The sequence below is a fragment of the Dermochelys coriacea genome, chromosome 3 (assembly GCF_009764565.3).
Source record: "Dermochelys coriacea isolate rDerCor1 chromosome 3, rDerCor1.pri.v4, whole genome shotgun sequence".
NCBI classification, from domain to species: domain Eukaryota; kingdom Metazoa; phylum Chordata; order Testudines; family Dermochelyidae; genus Dermochelys; species Dermochelys coriacea.
In genome coordinates this window covers 165,925,055-165,951,801 of record NC_050070.1, presented here as the reverse complement: position 1 = coordinate 165,951,801, position 26,747 = coordinate 165,925,055, and the positions used below count along the sequence as shown (strand labels likewise).

The window sequence follows — 26,747 nt, the reverse complement described above, 5'->3', positions numbered from 1 at the left end:
CCCACAAGGGGGACTCCTGCCCCATCCAAGCCCCTGTGTTCCTCAATGCCCTCCCCCCAGGACTCCTGCCCCATCCACCCCCCTCCCCTGTCCCCTGACTGCCCCCAGAACCGGGCAGGAGGGTCTCATGGGCCACAGTAGTATGTGCCCACCCCACCCCTAAGAGCCAGAGGGACCTGCCCGGGGCAAGGTGGGGAGTCCCGGCGGTGCTTACCTGGGGAACGTCCGGCTCCTAGGGGCGGGAGAGTAGCTGGGGGGGAGCAGGGGGAGCGGGCGCTCCCCCCACTGATCACATCAAAAGTGGTGCCTTAGGCACTGACTCCTGCTGGAGAACCCACGGGGAAAATTTGGTGGGTGCAGAGCACCCACCGGCAGCTCCCCACCCCGCGCCCAGCCCCAGCTCATCTCACCTCTGCTCTGCCTCCTCCCCTGAACGCACTGCCCCACTCTGATTCTCTGTGCCCCCCACAGCTTCCCGTGAATCAGCTGTTCGGCGGGAAGCCCGGGAGGGCTGAGAAGCAAGCGGCGGCTTCCCACTCAGGCCCAGGGAGATGGAGGTGAGCTGGGTTGAGGAGCGGTTCCCCTGAGTGCCCCCCTCCCCCAGGTTACCTGCTGCGGCCTGGGCGGCCCTCCTCGCACCCCCCGACCCAGCTCACCTCCGCGTCCCTGGGCCTGAGTGTGAAGCCACCGCTTGCTTCTCAGCCCGCCTCAGCTTCTCGAGCGAACAGCTGATTCGCGGGAAGCCGGGGGGGCGGAGAAGCAGAGCGGGGCGGCGCGTTCAGGGGAGGAGGCAGAGGTGGAGCGGAGGTGAGCTGGGGCCAGGGGTGGGGCGGGGACCTTTCGGTGGGTGCTCTGCACCCACCAAATTTTCCCCTTGGGTGCTCCAGGGCTGGAGCACCCATAGAGTCGGCGCCTAAGGTACCACTTTTGGCCGGTTAAATTTAGAAGCCTTTTAGAACCAGTTGTCCGTCGTGGTAAAACCGGTTCTAAAAGGGCTTCTAAATTTAACAACCGGTTGTAGCGAACCGATGCAAACTGGCTCCAGCTCACTACTGGGTATAATAGGATGAAATAGACTAACTCCACACTGACTTGTTTTTGAGTGTTTTATAATAATGGCATATACCCATATAGCTAGAGGGGTATTAGTTTACCCATTCTATTGCAGCACACAAAGGTGAAGTGACTTGCCCCAGTCAGTGGCTGGGAATAGAAATCAGTCTTGACTTGCAGTCCCCCTGCTCTAAGCATTAGACTTACACTCTCCTTTAGAGGGGTGAAATCCTGGCTTCACTGAAGTCAATGGCAAAAACTCCCACAGACTTCACCTGTAGCTTTTGTGGTTCCCATTTCCTTTCTATCCAAAGGGAAAAAAAGGTAAGACAATCCTTCTTAATAATTCCAACTTGAACAGCACTTTTAAAATCTTAAATGTGCTATCAATAATATTAACTAATGAATCCATATAAATCCCCTCTTGGAATACAGACGACTGACCTGATCAGGGAACTACTATAAATTTTTAAGGAGTTTGAAAATGCACATTGAACTGATAGATTGTAATGACTCTGAAAGACACTGTTACCTTCTACTGTGAACTGGTATTCTTCATATGACGTATGACTCTGACTTTGCAAATAGGATTGGGCGCCTGACTTTCAAAAGTGTCTTTCACTTTTGCCTCCACAGTCATATGTATGTGTGTGCACAACTGACAGACATCAGACTACCAATCCTTGGAAACCAGGTTGTCATCAACTGTGCCTGCAAATAATTGTACCTACCAAGTTACAATCAAAATTATTTTAACCTGCAAAGTTCTGCGCATAAAATGGGAAGCCAGACTGAGTGTAATTTTAAAATCAAGACCCGCTGAATATCATGGAACTAAATTCAGGATCTGAAGTGTGTGCAATAAAGAAAAATACATAACATACATAAGACATATATTCATGGTAACCTCTTTTTTCAGTATCTCACTTTAAATATGTAGTCCACATTAGATTGTTGATCCATATACCAAACTCAGAACTATCTATTAAATACAACCTAAGGCCCTCAGTTACCATTCTGGATTAATAACTTCAAAATATAAGAAATTTTGAATTATAAAAAGAGAAAAGAATGTCCAAAAATATTAAACCACTCAGGGCCTGAACCTACTAACACTTATTACTGGGCATGGTGCTTGCTAATGTACTAATCACTTTGAAACCAGAGCAACCAATGGAACACTCATAGTAGCAAGCATCATGTCCTGAAATAAGTGTTTGTAGGACTGGATCCTTAAAGGACAAGCTCTTCAGGCAGGAACCTATCTATAAAACTATTTGGACATATATGGTTCTGTAAAAATAACACATTTTGCTTTACATAATTTTCAAATAAAAATCAGGACATTTCTCCCCCCACAAAAGTTATGAAAATGTACCCACGTCCACTACACACAAATTTTGTTCTCCCAGTGCAAGGTTGTTTTTTTTTAGTGCCAAATGTCAGCAAGAGCAATTTTTTTTTAAATTCTTTTTATGGCCAACTAATAAACCCTTGAAAACAGGGATTTATAATGGAAACAGTGACGGACCCTTAACTACAGTGTACTTGACTATAATAAAAAGAATTAATGTAGTCAATTTGTACTACTGTTCTTGGAACAAAAACACCCTATTTCAACTGCAATCCTTTCAACAGCTGATTGGCAAGCCTGTCCATTTCTAGTCTGCAGTGTTGTCAGTTGTCTTCAACATGATAATGAGCCTGTCACCATATTCAAATAGCCCTGTGACAGCATGTTTTGTGAGCATGACGTCCACTGCAAAGGGTCTGTCAAAAACCACCTTTCAGAAAATGAAAAGAGAATGCTTTTCTGATGATAAATCTAATTTGTTCATAGATAAAAGAGTGAGATTTCTCATCTGATTTTGTCAGTGCTGTATTGCATTTCCATCTTCAAATATTCCCATTTCCTTCATATGTAAGAATTTAAACTTATCTGTAAAGTCAAAGCAAAAAACCCCCAAATCTTTTATTCGGTGTTGAGTCCACTGGAGGCTTTATATCCTGTGGTGTTGCAGGCTTTCCATCAAATTAAAACAGAGGGAGGGAGAGAATGGCATGGGAGGTTAGCCTGTTAACCAGAAGCAAATAAGGCTCAAAATAAGGATCTCAAAGTCTACACATTTCAGTAGTTAGGGTCTTCACTCTTTTCCAAATAGCCTATTAAAAATCTCCTTTTCTCTGTGTGGTCTAGTTAAGCTTGACGGGGTTGTATAAAATTCAGTCCCTTTGAAAATGAGGGAGGAAGCACATGTATGCATGCAGTGCTTTCAAGTGAGAAGCACAGTAATTATTTGTGACCAGTGGACAGGCTGCAGAGCAATATGTCCACAGTCTAGCTGCCACCAATGTCACTGATCATCTGTGAAAGCTTTTCCTGAATTTTCTGAGACTCTCTTGCATTGGTGAGATGTCCAGAATGAGGTACTTTCTGCATGAAAGGCAAAAAACAAAGTGGACAAGATTTAAAGGGATATTACAGATCATTTTCCTATTGGATCTGTGCAGGTAACCCACATTAAAATCAACCGGAGTTGTGCATTTACACTGAAATAAACTACTTTGTCTTTCCTGTGGCAAATGACATTAATTTGACTTCCTCTTTAGGAATCCTCTCTTCATTATATGTTTCTGAATACCAGAGCTAGGGATACATGTAGATAGGAGGGACTATTATGGAGAGGCAAATGTAAAAAATTGTAAGTAACAAAAGACTTTAAACATATTATCTCTTGGGGACTCCTGGTTAGAGCAGGGTGACAGTGGCTCGAATTTAGAACTCCCATGTTGAGTGACATACTGGCTTTTAAGCGGGATGGGCTAAACACTGGGACGGTGGGTAAACAAGAGGTAACATCTAGCTGTCAAAAGACAGGAAGAGTAAAAAGATGTATATAATTTTTATAAACAATGTCTGTTGCTTAGTTTTTGCTTTAAATTTGCTAGATTGCTGCACCCCCTGGTTTGAAGTGGTTTCCATTACATACAGGAAAAAGAAAAGGAGTACTTGTGGCACCTTAGAGACTAACAAATTTATCTGAGCATAAGCTTTCATGAGATACAGATCACTTCATCGGATGAATTTGTTAGTCTCTAAGGTGCCACAAGTACTCCTTTTCTTTTTGCGAATACAGAATAACATGGCTGCTACTCTGAAACCTGTCATTATATACAGGGTTTACAGTTTGGTTCAATGGCTCTCAGCATCCCCATACAAATTGTTCCAGCACCCCTGTCTCTGATCATTTGGATACCAAGCCAAGTGAATCCCTGCATACTTCTTGTATTTTTGCATCCAGTGCCACAACCAAGGAGCTTAAAGGGCTGGCAGTGGACGGTGAGAGAACATTCTTTTTTACCTCTTGCCCTTATGTGGAATAGACTAGGTGGGAAAGGGGTTTTGAATCATATACCAGCACAACAGAAGGAGTTAAATCAATCATTGCCTGAGTTCTGTTTCCAGCTCTGCCACGGCCTCCATATGTGATTTTTGGTAAGTCACTTAGGGCAGGTCTATGCTAGAAGTGTGGTGCAGCTGTACCAATACAGCTGTGCCACTGTAGTGCACCTGGTGAAGATGCTCCATGCCAATGGGAAAGCACTCTCCCATCGGCATAATTACTCCACCTCCATGAGAGATGGAAGCTATGTCGGCGGGAGAACGTCTCCCACTGACCTAGCGCTGGTGTAGAAAGCGCTTAGGTCACATTGCTCAGGGCGTCCTTTTTATACCCCTCAATAACATAAATTAGATCAACTTAAGTGGTGGTGTACACCTGCCCTCAGTTGTTCTTTGTCTCCAGTTACCCAGCTGTAAAATGGGAATACTACTCCTTACCTTCTTCACAGGACGGCTCTGAGACTTATATAAATCAATAATTAAAGTTTATAAAGCACTTTGAGAAACTCATTTAATGTGCTTTATTCAGCAAGTGAAAAAGTGTTATCAATCCATATTGTATTTAATATACCTCATTCAATTGCCAGTTCTAGTGTTAATGCCCTGCCATGTTCATAAAAACCTGGGATGCTCAGTATACAGCAGAAAGTAAACTTTGGGATTTCCTCTGGAGCGTACTAATCATTTGTAATTATGATTTAATATAATGTCTATGTATTGCTATTATTTATTTATATAACGTCTGTTGCTTTGCAGACTAATAAGAAGACAAGGTCAATGCCCCCAAGGAGCCTACAATCTAAAGGGCATTCCTGCAAGGTGCTGGGTGCCTCTAGTGGGTGCACACACACAAACACACACACACACACACACTTTAACTTAGGAAGGTACAGCATGTTATTCTGTGCTTGTCAGCGGTATAGCAGTAACCAAATATATCTGTAACTAAGCAAATTGCAAAGGTTGTGATTTTAAACTAAACATAAGTGAAGACAAAAAGCTTGATATTACACAGCGTTAGACACAGCATAAATGGACAATCAACATTAAACATGACTGATTTTTAAATTCTTCATTGCTCAGCTGGGGGGGAAGGAGTATAAGGCCAATAAACAGCACTGTGGACAGCTGGCATTGTGCACCTCCAGTTCTTTGCCTGAATTTTCAAGTCATTCATTTCATTGCAAAGAAGGGGGGGGGGAAGAAATCTAAACTAGGCCATACAATATACAAAGCAAGCCTGGGATCTCTAGGACTTCCATTGTCTCAGAGAGTCGTCATCACCCCGATCCCTCATTAAAGCTAAGGAAATGCTGGAGTGGCATTAAAATGAATGCAAACCATTTGCGGCAATCTTTTGCTCACACCATCTTCAAATGAAAGCTACATTGCATAATCCAGGCAGCAAGAGCTCCTGACAGGTGGATGATTTATGCTCATAGTCAGAAGAATGAGAGAGCCTGCGGAGGAAACAGCATGAGAAAGGTGGTGGCGAGACAGATGCTCTCAGTGGGCTTGCAGAGACTGGCAGGCTCTGGCTAACTCAGGTGCAACCTGAACACTTTAGTATTGAACTCATATTGCCTAGATTCCAGCACAGCCAGATCCTATTTACAATATTATTTACAACGGATATACTATCAGTCTATCCATGTGCTATTTATCAATATGTATTTTTTCTAGTTACAGTTCATGTAGCATGTATCTCTTTGCATATGCATATACTAGTTTTAAAAATAAAAGTGAAATTAGGGGACAAATTCTGCACTTGTGAGTGAAATCAACGGAGTTGAACGAATGTAAGTGGGGGTACAATTTGGCTCTCGTCATTTGAAAAATAGTAACTGGTATGGGATAGTGACAGTACTTCCAATGATTTGCTCAATGTTAAAAAAGTGAAAGTTAAATAATTGGATGAGATCTAAAAATGCCCCAAAGTGCCAAATGCAAAGGGGTATTCTAGTCAGTTATGTTAAGCATTTTCCAGAAACATTAAGTGCTTCAACGACATTTTCCTATTGTAAATACATACTATTAGCAAAAAAAGCTACAGTCATATTCCCTTCTGCAATATTCACTAGCATAACTACACCACTTTAATAATACTTTGCACTTCTATGGCACCATCTGGGCAATGTTCTTAAATTGCTTCACAAATAATAAATTAGGCCTCAGACCTGTGTTGCTACACCATATGCATATACATTAGCATACAAATGTTCATCTAATTTGTGCAAATTTTTACTGCAATTTAATGTGCACATAGGGCAGTTTGTGCTCACAAGTGATCAGCTATATAAATGCAATAGTGGTAACTACATGCACAAATTAGACTTGGAAGACGGGATTTTCTAAAGAACCTAAATGACATAAGAGCACAAGCCTCACTGAAAGTCAGTGACTTTTGAAAATCCAACCCAGAATTACACAAGGATTTATAAACACACAATTTAGTTTGTCATGCTCCAGAAGCCTGTGAAATAGAACCCAGGGTTCTGGACTCCCACTCTTGTTCTTTAAGCTATCCTTTAAGAAAAATAATTACAACCATTTATTACTATTGATGCTTTGATTTTCTAATATAAAGGTGAAATCAGAATTAGACTGATTCATGCTAATTATTTCAAAAGAACCAAACAATTCTCTTGTTTCAGAGACTGGACTTGCCACATTTTGCTATCGAACCTGTGATTTAATTAGGCATGTAGGTTTTGGAACCACCAAAAGCGTTAAAGCATCTGAATCTGCACACTTCAGTTTATCTAGGTTGAATATGGGACTTTGCTGACTCTCAACTCCTCTCCACTTTAACAGATGGGGTCAAAGGTGGAACTGCAGATGAGAATTAAAGACACATGCATCCCTTTAATCAGATAATGCATTCAAAGACTTGCAAATTCCCAAGAAGCCACTTTGCAGGCACGTGTCACAGTCCATTCCGTGAACGAAAGGGGGAGGGGGAGGGAGAGGAAGAGGGAATGAGGGCTTATTTCAGCTGACCAGCATTAAAAAGGCAGGAAATTAAAGGAAACAAATGGGACCAAAATGGAATGGATTGCTAGCAATTCAAAATGCCTTCTGACTGAACAATTCTCCCTAGAGAGAAACTCCAACATTTGAAGCCTTCACAGTCTGCATCCAAATGCTTTTTCTAACTTCATTAAGCAGCTGTGTTTAAAAACCCTTCATAACAAGTATTTTAATTAGAGACGAGCTCTTACTGAACTATCTCAACTACCTGGGTATCCTCAGCAAAAACCAGGATGCCCAGGAGGAAATAGAGTCATCCAGCCTGAATAGCACAGTACTGCTCACATAGAGTGCATGTCAGGTGCCTAAGAAATTAATGCCTCTTTCTCCCACTGTGCCAAGAAAAAGAAAGACTGCCTACAGGACTGGTGTTTGCACTAAGTATTTTCTCATCAGTGTTCAGTGCCACAGCTATAGCATGAAAGGGGGAAAGAACAAAACAAAAAGCATAAAAGGGAGAGAAGATAAAGGAAGAAGTGAAAAGAAACTCAAGTCATTTTAAATGTGCTGTGGATTTGCATTCTGTCCTATGGATCCCCCTGCATCCCACCTGAGATCAAGCAATTGACATGAGGTACACTTTGCAGAGGAAGCGGCATCAGCAATGCCTACAGCTGTGTATACCAGGCTCACAGGTGCTCCGGCTTCTATTTGTTTGTTACACAGCCAGGTTTTTGTTTTTAGTGAGGATGCTTCTGGCTGCAATTCAGAAAAAAGGGAGTATGGTCTCTCCTGTGTATAAATGTAGTCATAGTCACATCTTCCCTAGTCTATCTTATCCTCCATCTGAGTTGTAAATTAGAGGGTTGGTGTATAATCTGGGAAACTTTCCAGATACATCTTTCAATAAGAGTTGGCAAAGGCCAATGCATCTACACTGATTTAAAAAAAAACATTTGTATGTATATGTTCTAGAAACACATTCACTTTCTTTGTTCAATATTTAGTCTTGTTTAACATTTCTTGCAGCTAAAAGTGTGAGCGCTTCAATAAAGGGAGGGACAGAGACGGATCAGAATAATAAATAAGAATCAGCTGAAACCTGGAACCAAGAGTAACATTTAAAAATGTTTTGCTCCATAGGGATAAGTATTTCCACACTGTAGCCAAGCTATGTTTTGGTTGTTGTTTTTTTTTTGCCTCCTAGTACTGCTTCCTACTACTGCTAATATTCCACCAACTTCATCCAGCAGGTCAACAATTCTGGTAGCGTATGATAAACATGCTCCCATCTTCAGACTTCATGCACTCTGGTACTTCCTTGGGGGTCAGAGTCACACTATGACCTCTTCGGTGCCTGTGACCCAGGCATGACACAGAGTTTATGACCTATGCAAATGAGATTTACCAGACCAAGTAGTAATCCCTATATGGATTTTGCAGAATACCAGGAAAGGCAGGACTCTGGCAGCAGAGCTCCCTGCCAGAGGAGGTCAGATTGATCTCTTGCCTGATCAAAATGCAAAGACCCACCCCTTTGCTAAAGCTTTCTTTGGATAACAGCCCCATGGTCAGCCATCCATACAGATGATAAGGAATAAGAGAATAAGAGGAGAAAGGGGAGTGCGTATGTGCTAAAGAACAACAGTAGAGCTTCCTATTAATTATTAGTATTGCAAGTCCCCGTGGAAACCTATGGGGAAGTTCTGGAAGAATTCTCAAGAAATATAGTTTTTACTCAAACTAAACTTTATAGAGATGTTTGCTGGAACACTGCCCTTACACAGAATTATAGACTGGCTCTTGCCTAGGTCAGGAGAGGAGAAAAAAGAGCAGAACAGGTGTGGCCAACCTGAGCCTGAGAAGGAGCCAGAATTTACCAACGTGCATTGCCAAAGAGCCAGAGTAATACATCAGCAGCCCCCCATCTGCTCCCTCACCCCCAACACCTCCCGCTCATCCGAACAGCCCTCCATCTCCCTCCCCGCACCTCCAGATTAGTTGTTTCGTGGCATGCAGAAGGCTCTAGGGCGCAAGGGGAGGAGCGAGGGCACGGGGAGAGGATGAGAAGGGGTGGAGTGGGGGCAGGGCCTGTGGCAGAGCCAGGGGTTAAGCAGTGAGCACCCCCCCAGCACATTGGAAAGTTGGCACCTTTAGCTCCAGCCCCGGAGTCGGTGCCAATACAAGGAGCTGCATATTAACTTCTGAAGATCCGCGTGTCGCTCTGGAGCCACAGGTTGGCCACAGCTGGAATAGAAGAAAGACAGGAGCCACCACTAACACTTTACTCCCTATTTGTATGTTTTTAGTGGGGTGGAAGTGCACCAAGAATTTTAGCACGTAGATTTCTTTTAAATAAATGTATTAACTCTGTGGATTGTGGTGGTATTCTCCAACTCTAACTTCGGGTGCAAAGAGCGGAACTACTGACCTTAGACCTGTTGCATTAAAGTATGCCAGGGTGTATTAAAATGAGAGTTGGCATATATCTGGCAACATCTGAGAACTATAAATACAGACTTCAAAGGACTAAAAATAGAGACTAGCCATTTAACTCCATTACAGCACGTTGGAGCAGGAAAGATTTTTGGAAGAACAAAGTGGGAATATACTTAATATTATGCTAAGAATAAGAACCATCACTCCCACAGTGGTCAGTTTGCATGTGAATATATGTTAAAGCACCAGTAATTTTAGCTTTTTTTTAGGATTAAAAGCTTGGTGGACCTTGTGATAGATTTTCTGGACTCAAAATGTAACCAAGCCCTTCCATTTGTAGTGATTAAAAGACATATTATGCATTAGCAAAGCAACAAATTTCAAACTGCATTACCACAGCTTTTACTTTGCCATCATTTATTAGCTGTGCTCTGTTTTTGTATACCTGGCACATAAACATTCTTTTTGGTACTAATTAGTCACCACTGTGAAAACTAACAAACTAAAAGTGCACGGGCATAGAATACATTTTGTGGATATAGCTCAGACTTAAGTCTGTTGACTCTCAACCATGAAAGTCATGATACAAACTGCAAATGAAATTATTATCTGGCCTGAGACAGTGACCCAGAGAGTGGGACTGACAGATGCTGCACACTGGCAGAAACCCTCGCAGCTAAACAAAAGTCAATTGGCTAGCTAGGAGGGGGTGCGGCTTAGTTGTATCAATAGCCCAGTGAAATGTTTTTTGGAACTCTTTCTGAAGAAAGGTAGAGATTTATAACCATGGAATACTTGAGGGATAGCACCATATGAGATCACATGTGATATTTACAGTTTGTAATTTTAGTGTTTCTTGATACCCTGGCTGCTTTGATAGACTGAAGAGGTCAGGTGGAGTTCCTGAAATTCCGACAAAACTGGTGCCAATCCCACTCCAAACAACAAAGTTTTGCTTGTACATGTACCATGTGGAAAGTACTCATTGGCACTTATTTCATTTCCTATAGCAGCGCTTCACCCCTTATAATTCTGGACCAAATTCTCTAGTCCTTATTCAGCTTTTATCCGGGCAAAACTCTTATTGAGTTGATGAGAGTCTTTCCAGAGTAAGGGCTGGGTAAAATCTGAGAAAAGATGTGACTCAAGAGTTGCATTTTATGCTTAGAGGCTGCATATGCTTCAGTGCCAAAACTATTCAGTATATTATACATAGGATGCTAATCCTACTGCCCTTGAGCAGGCATTGTACAGATATCTGCATATCATAAATGGAAAAGAATAAGAAACAAAAATAAAACTGATGAAACATTTTACAAAATGACTCTTATTCAAATGTAGAGCAGGACCCTTTTATGTAAAATTCAAACATTTTGCAACAAATGGTAGTGCTATATTGATATATGTGTGATGGGTGGAAGGGAGCAAAAACAAAGGGCAGCCATTTGTCTGAGGGCCCATGGGAAAAGATGCCATATCAAACACCGTCCTACATCCTTCAGGCTTGTCTCAACCTCCCCATATCACTTACACTGCTGTCTCAGTATTTCCAGTGCATAAGCAAATGTTCTCATTTTTTTCTCCTTAGGCTAAATCTATTGAACATTTAAAAAAAGAGAATAATAATTTTCAGTAAATTAGACAAATGCGAGTTTCTAATTTAAGGTTCAGAAGGAAAAAAAATGACAAATGAGACTGTTCAGGTAAAAGCCTGCGATTGGGCTAATATTTTTTCATTCTAAAAAAGTGATTAACTTTAAATGGTATTCCAATGTGAGCAGGCCTGTGAATCTACAGATATTGTTCCTTCTAATTCCAGGGAAGTAGTGGGACTGCAGTGTAAACAGTTATCACAAGAAGAACTACAGTGTGTGCGGGCGTTAATTATGATTTGTGTTTGCCTTCACTGAAAGTTATTAATTCCATACAAAACTTCTAACATTTTATCTTATTAAGAAGAAAACAACACATGAAATCAATTATGTGCCACATTCACTGCTGGTGATAGTGGGCCCGAATCTGCAACCATTAGCATCATTGGGAATTCTGCATTGATTCCAGTGGATCGGACCCATTGTATATAATTCCAGTGGAGCTGTGCCTGCTTGAGCCAGCAGTAGCTCTGGCCCCAAAACTCCAGAAGCTAACACTTAAAAAAGCATAATCAACAAACTCTGAAACTTAAATAACTCCAGTAAATGCAACTGATTTCCAAACTCAGGGCCATAAACAGCATTGCTCTCCATATGCATATTGAATCCCTCACATTGATGGTAAAGCAATATGCACATGAAAGGTCATATGGTCATTTAAAACTTCTGGCCCACTCAATGAATGTCAATGGAAAAACTGACACTGAGTTCAATAGGAGTCAAATTGGGTTCTAAAGAATCAACCCTGTGATGTGCTAAGCCACCTCAGTTCCATTCCCACTGAAGCTAATAGGACTGAGAAACACCTCATGGAAGATGCACAGCACTTTGAAGAATTGGGATCTAAATCAGGGCTGCCCAAACTCTGCAACACCAAGGACTACAATAACAACTTTGCGGGAGCCTGAGCACTGGACCTAATTTGCATGTAAATTTACATCATTTCAAAACCCAAAAGGAATGTCCTCAGTTATAATATTTGCAAGGACTTGTGTCTTCTTTCATGGATGAATAGAATCTGCTTGTTGTGTGAGTTGAACAGCAATACAAACCTGCAGTAGAACAGTTTGTCCTTACCCATCAGTTACATGTAGGGCAATGGTCATAGGACACATTTTAGGACAGACAAATTAGCTTCTCGGTTTGAGTGTCTTAATTTGGCCATCACATTTTGGCTAGAAAGCAAGAGGTCTGCTTAAAATACCAATAATATTTAGCACTTGGTTTCCATTTTTTCCAATGAGATTGAACAGATCCTAGTATGTACATTAAACCATTGAAAGTCAGATCTCAAAAAAAGAACCAGAGTACTTGTGGCACCTTAGAGACTAACAAATTTATTTGAGCATAAGCTTTCGTGGGCTACAGCCCACTTCATCGGATGCATAGAATGGAACATATAGTAAGAAGATGTATATACACATACATACATACAGAGAACATGAAAAGGTGGAGTAAGAGGCTAATTAATTAAGATGAGTTATTATCAACAGGAGAAAAAATCTTTTGTAGTGATAGTCATGATGGCCCATTTAGACAGTTGACAAGAAGATGTGAGGATACTTAACATGGGGAAATAGATTCAATATGTGAAATGACCCAGCCACTCCCAGTCTCTATTCAAACCCAAGTTAATGGTATCTGGTTTGCATAAGCTCAGCAGTTTCTCGTTGGAGTCTGTTTTTGAAGCTTTTCTGTTACAAAATTGCCACCTTTAAATCTGTTTCTGAGTGGCCAGAGAGGGTTCAGGAGCCAAATTAGCAATCAACATTACCTAAAAGAACCACAGTAGTGTGAATTCATTGTTTCATTTACTATCATATATGCAATTCTCACAGCAAAATGACTTACCAATTATTATTATTTCATCAACTACAATTGATTAATAACATAGTAAAAACATCCTGATTGGTTAATAACTTAGATTGATTTAATTATTAACCACACAATGTTTTAATATCATGTGCTGCAAAGAGTTGCAGGAGGCACTTGCCGCTTGTGAGTCCAGTCTGAGTATCACTGCATTAAAACCAAAGCCCAGGTGAACAAGCAGTCTCTAATGCAATATCTGCACTAGAAATCAAACCCTTTACAACACATTAAAAACATGGAAAAGTTTTAATATCAAGAAGAGACTCAAACAGAAGATGCACAGTGCCATATCTTAATATTACAACACAGGAGCTTTGTTTAATACCCTGCATTAAAGAAGAAACTCCTTAAGTATAATATTGCAAGAGAGAGCATAAGAAATATCTCTGAGGTCAATGCAGTTTTATTAACTGTCACCCAGTACAGACGTATTTCCTTGAATACCATTAAAGCTTTCCTTTTCCCTTTGTTCTAATTTTTGAAGGCAGTAGAAACTAAAACTTCCCTCACAATAATTTCTATTTTCTACTTGGCAGACTAATGGTATTAGACTTGTGAAAGAAATTTAGCTTGGCAATATCTTATGCAGAGGTCTGTTCAAAGGAAATGTTGTGAGGAAGAATTTAGTAAGCAGGCTTTTTCTGGTGATAACACATTTTTAGTTATAAAGTGGTTACTTAGTTTTATTTATTAGCTATTGAGGGCATGCCTTAATCTGTTTCTAGCTGATGCTATGCACCTATTTGCATGAGCCTAAATACATACTGTCTAGTCTCTTTGCTGAGCAGCAGTCATTTTCAAATATTTTTAAGGCCAGAAGGGACTATTGTTATCATCTAATCTGACCTCCTACATAACACAAGCCAGAAAAATTCACCCAGTAATATCTGTATTGAGTTCAACAATTTATGGTCAGAATGTTAGATCTTTCCCTAAAAAGCTTGGTTTTGTTTTTTTGTTTTGTGCTTTTTGAAAGAATGAAATTCCTGAAGGCTCCTGACCCAAAAATATTTATGGCCTCATACTTTAGCAGCTGTGAATGCTAACATATGCTAGAAAAGAGTTTACATAACAACTACAATTTTCTAGCTTGCTACAACTCTGTGATCTCAACTGGACATCTGAAGGAAATGCACAAACTTCCAAGAATATATCTAAGCCAGGAGCAAAGGAAACAACCCTATACAAATAATTTCTTAAGTCCTTGATCCATACAGCAGATGGATTCCTGGCTGCTGCCTTGACACTGCCTACAGACAGAGTAATGTAAATTTTTAAGGGAGTACTCACTTTTTGATAGGCTACTACAAACTAGTAAGTGAGAAACTGTAAGTGACACTGTATATTAGAGCCACTCTGGGAAATGTGTGAGCACAACAGTCTAACACTATCTTGGAGAGAGATTTTTTTCTGAGTATGGTTTCTGCATTGCCAGTCCACAGCTGGGAGAGAGAGTTACTATTTATTTTTGAAGGTTAGCTGGCTGATGACCATACTAGCACCTGCACACTCAGAAACAGGAGACTAGGACTGCACAGTGGTAGTTCCTGAACTGTAGGTTGCTCATGTCACCAGGTGGATAATGGGCTGTTTACACATAGATTGAAGACCCACAAATCCCTCATGATAAACATCTCAAATTATTATAGCACTGGTTGCAAATGAGTTCCTAAAGGCTCTAGCATTTAAATAGTCCTCTCAATTCTTCAGGGGGAAGTGCTGAAGAAATAAATTTTAACAATAACCCTTCACTTGGTAAACAGATTTTATTATTAGGCTAAAAATAATGGACCAGATCTTCAAGTGGTGTAAATTGATTGTGGGTCGACTGACTTTCATTTACACCAGGTGAGGATCTGTCCCTCCATGTTTTAATAGAGTGATAAAGCTAAAATGCTGCCATCTCTCCATTCTAACTGGTCACAGAGCGGTTGATACTGACTAGCAGTGACCAGCCATTCACAAGGAAAACTAGAAAAATATTTTGCATCAAACCTACTTCTTCCGTGTCCCTGCATGGTAAAAAAAAATAAAATGATAAATCAATGGTCTGTCAGCCAATTAGGGAATATACATCAGAGTCCCAGGTAACAAATGACACTGACCAGCCATTAAAAAGAGACATAAAAAAACTCAGAAGACAGCTGAATAGAAACACTGAAACAAAACACTACTGCTCCAAAGATCATGAACATATAGGAAGTGTTTTGGTCTTTACCCTGTCATGTGCTGAGTTTGTACAAGTACTGCAGAGCATAAGTCTAACAAGAGAAGGCTTTACTATCGTTCACATACTCAACAACTACCTTAGTCTCCACTTGACCCATCCACCTGACTCCTTAATAAGAGTTTTAAACCTTGCTCCTATGCAGGTAAAGCCATAACTGAGACTGAGGCCTTGTCTACATGGAAAAAACTGATTAGCATAGCTATTCTGGAATAGCTATTCCAGTATAATTTAGCTATTTCAGAATAACTCCCTTATGTGGACCCTATATTTCAGAATACTACAGCCTGTGAGTCACTATTGTCACTATTATTCCAGAATACGGTTTCCACATGAGGAGCTATTCAGGAATAGTTATTGCAGAATTATTCCAGAATAGCTATGCAGTAATTTTCCCATGTTGACAAGCCCTATGGAAGGTTCCTTTTTGGGGAGCTATATAGAGTTATATTGCAAACCGGAGCATGGCCTGTAAGCAGAGGTCAGCATAGCTTTACAGTTAACTAACTTCATACAAGGGCTACAAGAGAGACTTCTAGCCATTTGTGGCAACTTGTATACATAGAGTTATAAAGCCCCACTCTCTTGGATGAAGTTCAAAGGAATGTATACTGTAGAGCTAGTACAGGTCTGAAAGAGATCATTCCAAACCTGGTAGTCATTTTCAAACAACGAGTTAAAAGCTGTTTCAGGTCTGACACCTGCCCATGAATACCCCTGTCAATTCATGTGGTTTTACAATCACACATTTCTATTTTTTAAATAATTCTCTCCCTACCTATTGCTGTGTGAAAGATGCACCACAAACAACAACAAAAACTGATTAAGGACCAGATCTTGCAAACAAGCAGATACTTAACTTTATTCATGTGAATAGTCCCATTGCATCAACAGGACTACTCACCTGCTTATAGTTAAGCACATGTGGAAGTGTTCGCAAGATTGGGCCTAACTGACTGACTATAAAACAGGGAAACAGACTAAACAGAAAGTGCTGTAAAATGTATACAATAACAAAATTTCTAAAAAAACCTGACAAAATAATTTTTATTTTTCTGTTCTAGTAATCTTAGGTATTGCTTCCAATGATAGACAATAAATTTTAAACAGGACTATGATTTTTAAGTTATAGTGTCCTCTTAAATATTCCCAGGTTATTCAAGAGTCATTATGCCCTTTCATCCGTTATGAATCTGACCAATCTAACCACCACTGCCACACACATTCATTTCAACAAACTTTTTCATTTACATCAGGAAAAAACAAACAAACTGTATTTCACAGTGGTCTTTGAATAATTAACTTTTCAAGACCCAGAAATGCAAAATTAAAACACTATATGGACTGCAGTTACTGGCCCTCTGTGTAAAGTTCATTTCTTTTATGCTATTAAAAAACATTACCTGGAAAGGTAAAGGTAAATACTAAAACCAGATATCTGTCATGTAGATTAAAGTTCCTTATCATTTAGTTAACCCTTCAATGGGATAATTGGGATAAAACACAACCTGGTTTTACAAAAGGTAGATGCCTTTTCATGCCCGATCTTCTCTTTCATTGAGAAGATAACTGTATTTTTTTAGACAAAGCAAATGCAGGAGATGTAATGTACCTGGATTTCAGCAAGGTATTTTGATACAGTTCCACAGAAGAAATGATTAGTTAAATTGGAGAAGATGGGGATTAATATGAGAATTGAAAGATGGATAAAGAACTGGTTAAAGGGGAGACTACAACAGGTCATACTGAAAGATGAACTGTCAGGCTGGATGGAGGTTACTAGTGGAATTCCTCAGGGATTGGTCTTCAGACCAATCTTTTTAAATATTTTTATTAATGACCTTGGCACAAAAAGTGAATATGCACAAATAAAGTTGGGAGACATTGCCAATGCAGAGGAGGACCTGAATATCATACAAGAAGATCTGGATAACCTTGAAAACTTGAGTAATAGAACCTGGATGAAATTTAATAGTGCAAAGTGCAACGTCACGCACTTAGGGACTAACAACAGGAATTTTTGCTATAAACTGGGGACATATCAATTGGAAGTGACATAGGAGGAGAAAGACTTGGGTGTATTGGTGATCATATGATGACTATGAGCTGTCAATGTGATGAGGTGATGAAAAAGGCTAATGCAATCCTAGGATGCATCAGGCGAGGTATTTCCAGTAGAGACAGGGAAGTGTTAGTACGATCCTATAAGGCACTGGCGACATCTCCTTTGGAATACTGTGTGCAGTTCTAGTCTCCCATGTTTAAGAAAGATGAATTCAAACTGGAACAGGGGCAGAGAAGGGATACTAGGATGATGTGAAGAATGGAAAACCTACCTTCTGAAAGGAGACTCAAAGAGCTTGTCTCGTTTAGCCTAACCAAAAAAAGGCTGAGGGGAGATATTATTGCTCACTATAAATAAATTAGAGGGATAAATACCAGGGAGGGAGAGGAATTATTTAAGTTAAGCGCCAATGTTGACACAAGAACAAATGGATATAAACTGGCCATCAACAAGTTTAGGCTTGAAATTAGACAAAGATTTCTAAGCATCAGAAGAGAGAAGTTCTGGAACAGCCTTCCAAGGGGAGCAGTGGGGGCAAAAAATTAACTGGCTTCAAGACTGAGCTTGATAAGTTTATGGAGGGGATGGTATGATGAGACTGCCTAGAATGGCATGTAGCTGATCTGCAATTGCTAGTAGCAAACATCCACAACAAACGGGGGTGGAACACTAGATGTGGAGGGCTCTAAGTTACTGTAAAGAATACCTTCCCAGGTGTTGGCTCTTGCTGAAATGTTCAAAATCCAACTGACCATCATATTTGCGATCAAGAAGGAATTTTCCTCTAGGTCATATTGGCAGAAACCCTGGGGAATATTCCTCTTCCTCTGCAGCATGGAGCAGGGGTCACTTGCAGGTTTAAACTAGAGTAAATAGTGGATTCTCTGTAACTTGAAGTATTTAAATCAAGATTTGAGGACTTCAGTAACTTGGCTAGAGGTTATAGGTCTATTACAGGATTGGGTGGACAAGGTTCTATAGCCAGCAATGTGCAGGAGGTAGGGTTGCCAATTTTGGTTGGATGTATTCCTGGAGATTTAATCACATGATATAATCTGGAGAGTTGGCAACCCTAGTAGGAGGTCAGAAGAGATTATCATGATGGTCCCTTCTGTCTCTAAAGTCTATAAATCTAGGACTCTAATGTTAGTGGAACATATATGGAAAAAAATTAAGCTCCCAAGAGGGACTGGGATCTTGATTATATGCTGTTCATGCTGAGGAGAAATTTCTCAACTAAACCACATGGCCCCTTGAATCTGGGTAGATAAATGTTGGGCCTAAATTTTTAGGTTCAGATTATGGCTACTTATGCACAGGTGCATGTAGTGGATGAAGAGTATATGGACCCTCTACTTCCTTACCCTCCTGTTCAAAAAGCATTGCCCATCCACAACAGAATGTGCCCCTGTATTCATACCCTATGCACTATTGTAATAATCTTTGTACAAAATATGCCTTGTAAGGTATCATTTGAAAACTAATAACTTGCTGGTCAATAATATCATGGTGAAATGCATGTAGCAACATTATATGTAAAAGTTATGAACATAAGCTGAAATCATGACTGAAGTATGTTTACCAGACAAGTCTGGGGAGTGGGTAAATCTGTTTCTCAAAGACAAAGGACAAGTTGACGCCTCTAGCCAGTTGTCATCAAAGCTGATGACACAAAGTGACAACATCATAAAATTAAATAAGTTTCCCAAGCTGTGAAAAGAAACGAAGGGACTGATATATATGTAATTTCTGATTATGTACAGGGAGCGTTATTTCAAGAAAAGTTCTAGAAAGAAAAGCTTGCCAACACCCTGGTGCAGATTTCTATCACATACATTGGCAGTTGTGCAGAAGTTCCTGTAAAGAATATGATGTTCCTATCAAAGCTGTTGAAACTTGATTTTATTTCAAGGTCTGCAACTAAATTTTTTAGTAAATAGATTTAGGCTGTCAATTTCCAGGCATGCTGTGCCATCAGCAGGTAGAGACTGCTGTGACCAACGTGGAGGCTGTAGCAGCAAATTTTATTATAGACTGGTAATTGAATTGAACAGGTTTACATTTGAATAGATTTACTGCAGCATGATCTCTGACATGCTGCCTGGGACTGAAATTCTTGTCTATACATAAAGACATGTTTAAGACATAGGGGGCCAAATTCATTTCTGCTATAACTCCATTCTAACCAATGGAGTTATACCAAGGATACATTTATCCCAGTATCTAATTTTCTCTGGGTGCTGGGAAGACAGTAGGAATCAGCTGCATACATCTAACCTAAAGGAAACAAAATATTATCATCTATCTTTAAAATCTTTACATAAAGGACGCTGTCAAGACTAACAAATCCACAATTTAATCCATACTAAGCAAAAGCTCATCCTCAAATGTTTTCTAAGTAGTTAAAAACAATCTCTCTCTTAAAAACAAAGCTCCAACAGCATGCCATGTATCAGTCTGGTTCCAAATGCCAAAGACCACCACCAAGTGGGGCAAAGAAACTGAACTTTCCTTCTGCTCCCTAGAAGTCATCCTCCTCAGGCATGGTTGAGCCACAAGTGCAGGGACCGGACGGTGCAACCACACTGCCTGTGCTTTATACCTATTTTGTGGAAAAAAGATTTCAGTCTCTTATACTATCAATCTAGCTCTTCTCATGAGCATTACATTCAATAATTAAAAACAAACAAAATTCCCTGTGTGTCTGCTGACCAACCCTTCCACAAGAAAGAACTGCGTGCTCATAGGCAGGCAGCAAAGGTGAATGGAAGGACACTGGGTTTCTCATCAGTGGGTGGTCCAACAAAGGAGCTTGGAAATTTGACAGTGTAGTAGACTTCACTTGGGAAGAGCTGATGCTTTATTTTTTTAAGTATTCAGGGGAATACTTTAAAAAATGCACTTTGGGAGGTAAGTCAAATTTTGGCCAGTCGACCGTAATATTTCTCTTGATTCTCTACTGCCCTGTCTGTACCTGCATAGTAACTTACACCATATTGGAATAGTAAAGTTTACACCTATTTTGAATAAATATAGCTGACCACAAGGTGGGAAAAGGCAGTGGAGATTCAGGTAGCGTTTCTATGGAACAGAGGATTTTAAAAAAAACAACGCTCTTTTACTGAAAAATTAGGCACAATAAAGTGTTGACAAACTGAGCTGCAGTTTGATTAAAACAAATCGGCCTGATTCTGTTCCCATGATACTGGTATTGGTTACACTTACTGGTAATACAAGTGAACAGAACTGAAAGCAGAAACTGGCCAATAATATCCCTTTGACATCATCACATGGCATTCATTACTCTGATCAAGGCAATTTTTGTTTTGAAATATTGGTAGTGTAATTTAAGGGACTGATTTTTAAGCAGCAGAAACACAACTACTGTGCAAGAAAAACGGGTGAACAAATCTGTACTTCAACTGTGTGCACGACTACTGTGATTGCTCATGCAGATTGGGAAACTGAACATTATTAGCCATTTTCAGAAGCAATTTCCTGATTTGCACATGCAGGCACAATAGCTGCACACACAAACTATGAATGCAATTACAAATATTTATGCATATGTAATTGTGCACCTCACATTTAAAAATAAATCATAAATCAGTTCCCCCATCTGAATACTCAGTAGTGTCTTTCCATTCCCTCCTATTAAGAACAAATGCCTCAATATGCCTGTATTTTAAATTATTAGTAATACAAGGCCTTTTTTCCCTATTGACAAAGGTGTTAAGCAGCACAGTCTATTTCAAAGGCTGTCATTACCAGGTGTTCCTTTCATTGTCCAGATTGTCTAAAGTTTCCATTTTGGCCTTTGCGCAATGGCTATTCGTGGCCGAAACAAATCGGGTTTTCTAGACACAAGGAAACCCTAGCCGCACCAGAATGGAGGGCCAAATCCTGCAGTCTTTACTGAGGCAAAATCCCCATTGAATTTGACAGGAGTTTTGCTTGAGTGAAGCTAAGGACAGCAGGATTTGGCTCACAGGATCATAGCGTCTGCCAAAGCAGTTGCACAGAACAAGGTTTATTCTTAGTAAATATAATCCAATAAGAATATGTCTGGAGGTGCGTGATAGGCCTAATTTTTCCATCATCTCTCTATTGCACTATATTCTTCTTAGACATTACCAGAATGACTATACAGTGAATCCTGTTTGAAAAGACTATCTACGGAATTTGTAAAAATCGGTCACCAATTAAAGCTGACTATTTTAAAGTTATGTTCAAACAAAATTGCATTGGAAATTGTATGGAGATATTTTCAAGTGGTTGCTTAATGCTGGGGATTACCCATTGAATGCAACTGTTAGAACAGATTTCACTGTATTTATTTTAAATTGTTATCTAGCACAGAAGTCAATGAAATTGTTTTACTTTCTGTTACTCTTTCAATGGCTACAATGCAATCAAAATTCAGTGAATAAAATCTATGCATAAAAAATGACATCCTCAAACATCGACAATAGATAGAATGGTAGGATTTCTGGCATGTAAAGAATGTATTTTTTCTGTAGCTTAGGGCCCAAGTCTCCCTGGGCTATGTTAGTTTTATATTGATGTTACTAGGGTATATTAAGCCCTGGGCCTGTCAGGATGGTTTCTTGGAGATGTTTTCCTACATTTACCAGTGATTCAGTGCCTTGGTTTGGAAAAAGAGATGTAGCTAATTCATCCCCCCCCCCCAAAAAAAAAGCTTTAAAGACAAGGGGTGAGAGCTTGTGTGTGCATTTAACATTCAGGGTCTGATTCTCTTCTCCTTTACCCCAAATTTTGCACCAGTGTAGCTTCAGTGGAGTTACTCTGGATTTACACCAGCATACCATGAGAGGAGAAACAACCCCTTCACTTTTCCTAGTGATATCAATAATTATTACAATGTGGAAACAGAAAATAATAGAATGTAGTTGTACCAGTAACAGTGTAGAGTAAGAGGGGGAACACAGGCTTGAAACTTCACAAGGTAACAATCTTATGGAAACAGATAGGGTTTTTTGTGATGATTATGCTACTAGCAGCCCATTGAAACAGATGGAATGTTAGGGTGTATCTGATATATTCCACACCAGAGAAGATGTGTTTTACCTGGATATACCGGGAATCTTCAGCAAGCAGTCAAGCAGTTAAAAACAGACTGTCAGGAAGGGCATGCATATACTGAGGTTTCTTTCTGCAATAGGGGGTCAAAACACTTACCATCTCTTGTCTTTCCTGATTGACCTGCAATTGTTACATGTATTTGTCAACAAGGTACGTACTGACTAGATCAGCCTTACCTTCTTTCAGCATGCCAACTTTTAGACATTTCATGAAGCGGCAGGCTTGGCAGGACTTGCGTCTGCGCTTTGTGATTTCACATTCATTTGTTGCTGGGCAGCTGTATTCTATGTTACCTGTGGTACAGATTTCAGAAAAAAGAAGCCACTGTGAAATGTTAACTGACAAATACCATCACTATATGAACAGAAATCATAACATTCTTAGTGTATTTCATTTAGGAGAATACAAGCATGCAATTAAAAGCAATTGTTACTGGCTGGCCAGAGGAAATGGCTTTGAGATTAAATTATATATATTAAAAAAAAAAAGCCAAATTCAGGCCTTGTTTGACTTTTTTTTACTCAGATGGCTGTACACAAAAACGGCAAAAGCTTCATTAATATGGACCTGTATCCTGTTACAACCATAGGCCCAAGCAGATTCCTTCACGTAGACTATTCTTGCCAGGGGCAACAGTAATCTGTGGAGGCTGGGTCAGGAAGCATCCGCAATAAATCACATGGACCATGTCCCTGATCCAAGAACCCCCATCCAGAATGCCTCCTCCGTGTCTGGGCCATAGGTGATCTTCAGAATGTGAACTGTGTTGGGTTTGGAGAAGTTCAGAATGAGACATAACAGTTGTAGCTTTCTTATCTGCCTCTCTTCTGTAGACATATGAGGAAGAGGTGGCCTCTAGTGCTTTATTTTGGCTGTTAGGAGGTGACTGTTGGAATTAAAAGCATTCACTGTGACTTTAGAGCAAAGCCTGCAGTGGACAGCAGTTTGGCAGCTCATCCTTCTCCCTCCAGAACTGGGGACATAATGTCCCTAAAAGAGCAGGGCTGCACAGCTACAATCACACCTTTTGAAAGCTACAGCATACATTTCCTGCTATTCTAGGCCAGTTCTCCTATCCATGTCACTGCCTCCTCCCTCTCCTACCCCCTTTTGGGGTTTCTAGCTCTTTGGGAGCAGGGTAGTGTTTCCTCTTTGTTCTATACAACACTGAACATATTGTTTGTGCTCAACAAATAAATAAAAACAAACAGATATACATGAAATAAATACTGTTAAAAATTACACCAAAATTTCCCCATCTTTGTAAGTATCTGAGACCAAATGAGGAAAAGTTTTGTCTTATTTTGTCCCAATGCTGTTTTTCTTTTCATAAAAGGCTTCTGCTGTATGTCTCTCTAACCGTGCATCCTATTGTTCACAACTCAATTCAGTAGGACAGAGTCTGTGGTAGTAAGTAGTTTTGCAAAGAAACTGACTTTTAAATAAAGCATCTTCCCCCATCAGCCCTGTCACATCTTGCTTTAAAGGTATTTCGTTACTTTCTAACCCTTTCCCCTGTGATTAAGTGCATTAGTATCTTAATGAAAATGCATTCTGTTTATTGCCCTCTTGGGAGGCGAGGGGTCATCACACCACATGAATAAATTGTCATCAGAGACAGTCCGAGCATAATTGCAATTTTGCTGCTCCATGTTTGTTGCACTCAGGGTCCGTCAAAATCCCCTGAAACATGCGCAGATTCTAGTAATTAGCATAGAGTCTGCCTGGGACCACAGCATTGATGAAATATTTCAGAGTTAATCACACTTTGTAAACACTGATTTATATTGACTACCTTTCTCCAGACTGATGTCTCCTCATTAAATATCACATTAGTGGATTGCAGGATAGCACAAAGACTCAAATGCTCAGCAACTGCTAATTCAACAGGAAGTATTACGTAAACCACTTATATCTATTGAAAATTGGTTAAGTATTTATGATAGAGAGGTCTGCATGGTGCAACATATGCAAGATAAACCCATCAGAAATCTCTCACTAAATTAGCATTGTAACTTAATGCATTTATGCCAATAAAACTGACATACTTTGCACAACCTTTTCAGGGCTGTGCAGACTTCGGTCATTTAGAACATTATTGCATAGTTGAATTAGCAATGCTTGCAAAAAGGCAGGGAATCAGGACATGTCTGACCACTACAGGATCTGTTGGCACAGCTTACAACTTGAATATACCCTCTGGTCCCTTCCACAGCTTCTAAGCAGAAAGCTCCCTAATAAATGTGGTTAGAGAGTCTGCCTGTACAGTAAATTAGGAAAGAGATGCTCTCCAGATGACCTCTCTTGATATTATATAATGGAGATAGTAAAGAATATTTTTGAGATATGTGGGGGGAGGTGAGGAAAGGGTGACAGCAGGACTATCCCAAAATCCACATCTTCCTTTCTCATGCTGCATTATACTCCCTCAGTGAGATAATATGCCCACCTACTAATATATGCATTCAAAGGACTTTATAAACTTTGATTAAACTCACCACACCCCAGTAAAGGGAAACAGGGGCTGAGAGGAGAGATGATTTACCCAAGTCACAGAAGAAGCTAGAAACAGATGCAGGATAAGGACTCAGAAATTCTGGATCGGGTTTTGTGCTCAAACCACTAAACCAGGCCTCTCTTTATCAAGCACCTAATTTTCCAGATTCGCCCCTTGCTGACTTTTTGCATGAAGGTGTAGATGTAGATGCGGACACAAAAAGGTTGGGTTCAAAACTGGGAAATGGTAAAAAATGGAGTAGTTTTCCACAGCATGAAGTTCAAACCCATTACCCTGAAGGTTTCAGACGTATCCAACACTGTTGGAGACAAGACTGGGTGGAAGAGGAGAGGTAAAACTCAGTGCAAATGGCTGTCAGGTAACAAGATAGGCAACTGATTGTCTAGAAATTTTGGTTTTCTAGATGGTGGTTAAATAGGGTTATATTTTGCCATTATTTCAATCATTAGATCCCAGTAATTTGGTTGGATGGGTAAGATTTCCATATCCATTTAGGCCATTTTGCTTTAATAACTCATTTTCTAGATCAGTGGTTCCCAAACTTGTTCCACCGCTTGTGCAGGGAAAGCCCCTGGCGGGCCAGGCCGGGCCGGTCTGTTTACCTGCCGCATCCGCAGGTTTGGCCGATCACGGCTCCCAGTGGGTGTGATTCACTGCTCCAGGCCAGTGGGAGCTGCTGGAAGTGGTGGCCAGTACGTCCCTTGGCCCACGCCACTTCCAGCAGCTCCTATCGGCCTGGAGCAGCGAACCGTGCCCACTGGGAGCCGCGATCGGCTGAACCTGAGGGCACAGCAGGTAAGCAGACTGGGCCGGCCCGCCAGGGGCTTTCCCTGCACAAGCGGCGGAACAAGTTTGGGAACCACTATTCTAGATCATAGGACTGATTCTGATCTTAATTTCACTGCTGCAAATCTGGAGTACCTCCAATGAAGTCAATGGAGAACCACTATTCTGGATTTATTTTGGTGTAACTAAGATCAGAACCTCGCATGGCTCCACAAGAATTGTGTGGCCCACAATTTTAGCCACAGTAAGCAATATTTTAAAGTGTGGCCAGTGTGTGAAATCTATTCACTGGAATCAAAAAGTCTCTGTTCAACAGATGGCTGCAGTAGTCTACTGAATGCCTACATGCATAGATCTATGCCTATTTCTACTAGTGAACTGTCCTTGAAAATCCTCCTTGAATTTTGTTGTTGTTCTATAAGTGAAAGTATATTATTGCTAAAAATGTGCTGTCCTAAGCACTCACTAATGTTATTACATCTATTTTGGTACCAGTTCAAATTTATGGCACCCTGTAGGTCATGAGGTCTCTTGTATTCACTTGTTTTTCTTCAGTGTTGTAAAAACTACAAAAGAGTCAAAAATGTATTCAGCAAGCACTCAGGCATCTACCAGTAGACACTTAAGCTAGACACTTATTGAGCAGGTTACATACATAT

At 40.3% G+C, this 26,747-nt stretch overlaps 1 protein-coding gene across 8 annotated transcripts in view; it reads right to left on the bottom strand.

The window, feature by feature from the left end:
• ESRRG (estrogen related receptor gamma) overlaps window positions 1-26,747 on the bottom strand; it is a 522,927-nt gene that overhangs the window by 133,012 nt on the left and 363,168 nt on the right. For all 8 annotated transcript variants that reach the window (XM_043511752.1, XM_038397483.2, XM_038397484.2 and 5 more), the window contains one exon: window positions 22,961-23,077. In XM_043511752.1, coding sequence (XP_043367687.1) covers window positions 22,961-23,077 — 117 coding nt within the window. The remainder of the gene's footprint in view (window positions 1-22,960; window positions 23,078-26,747) is intronic.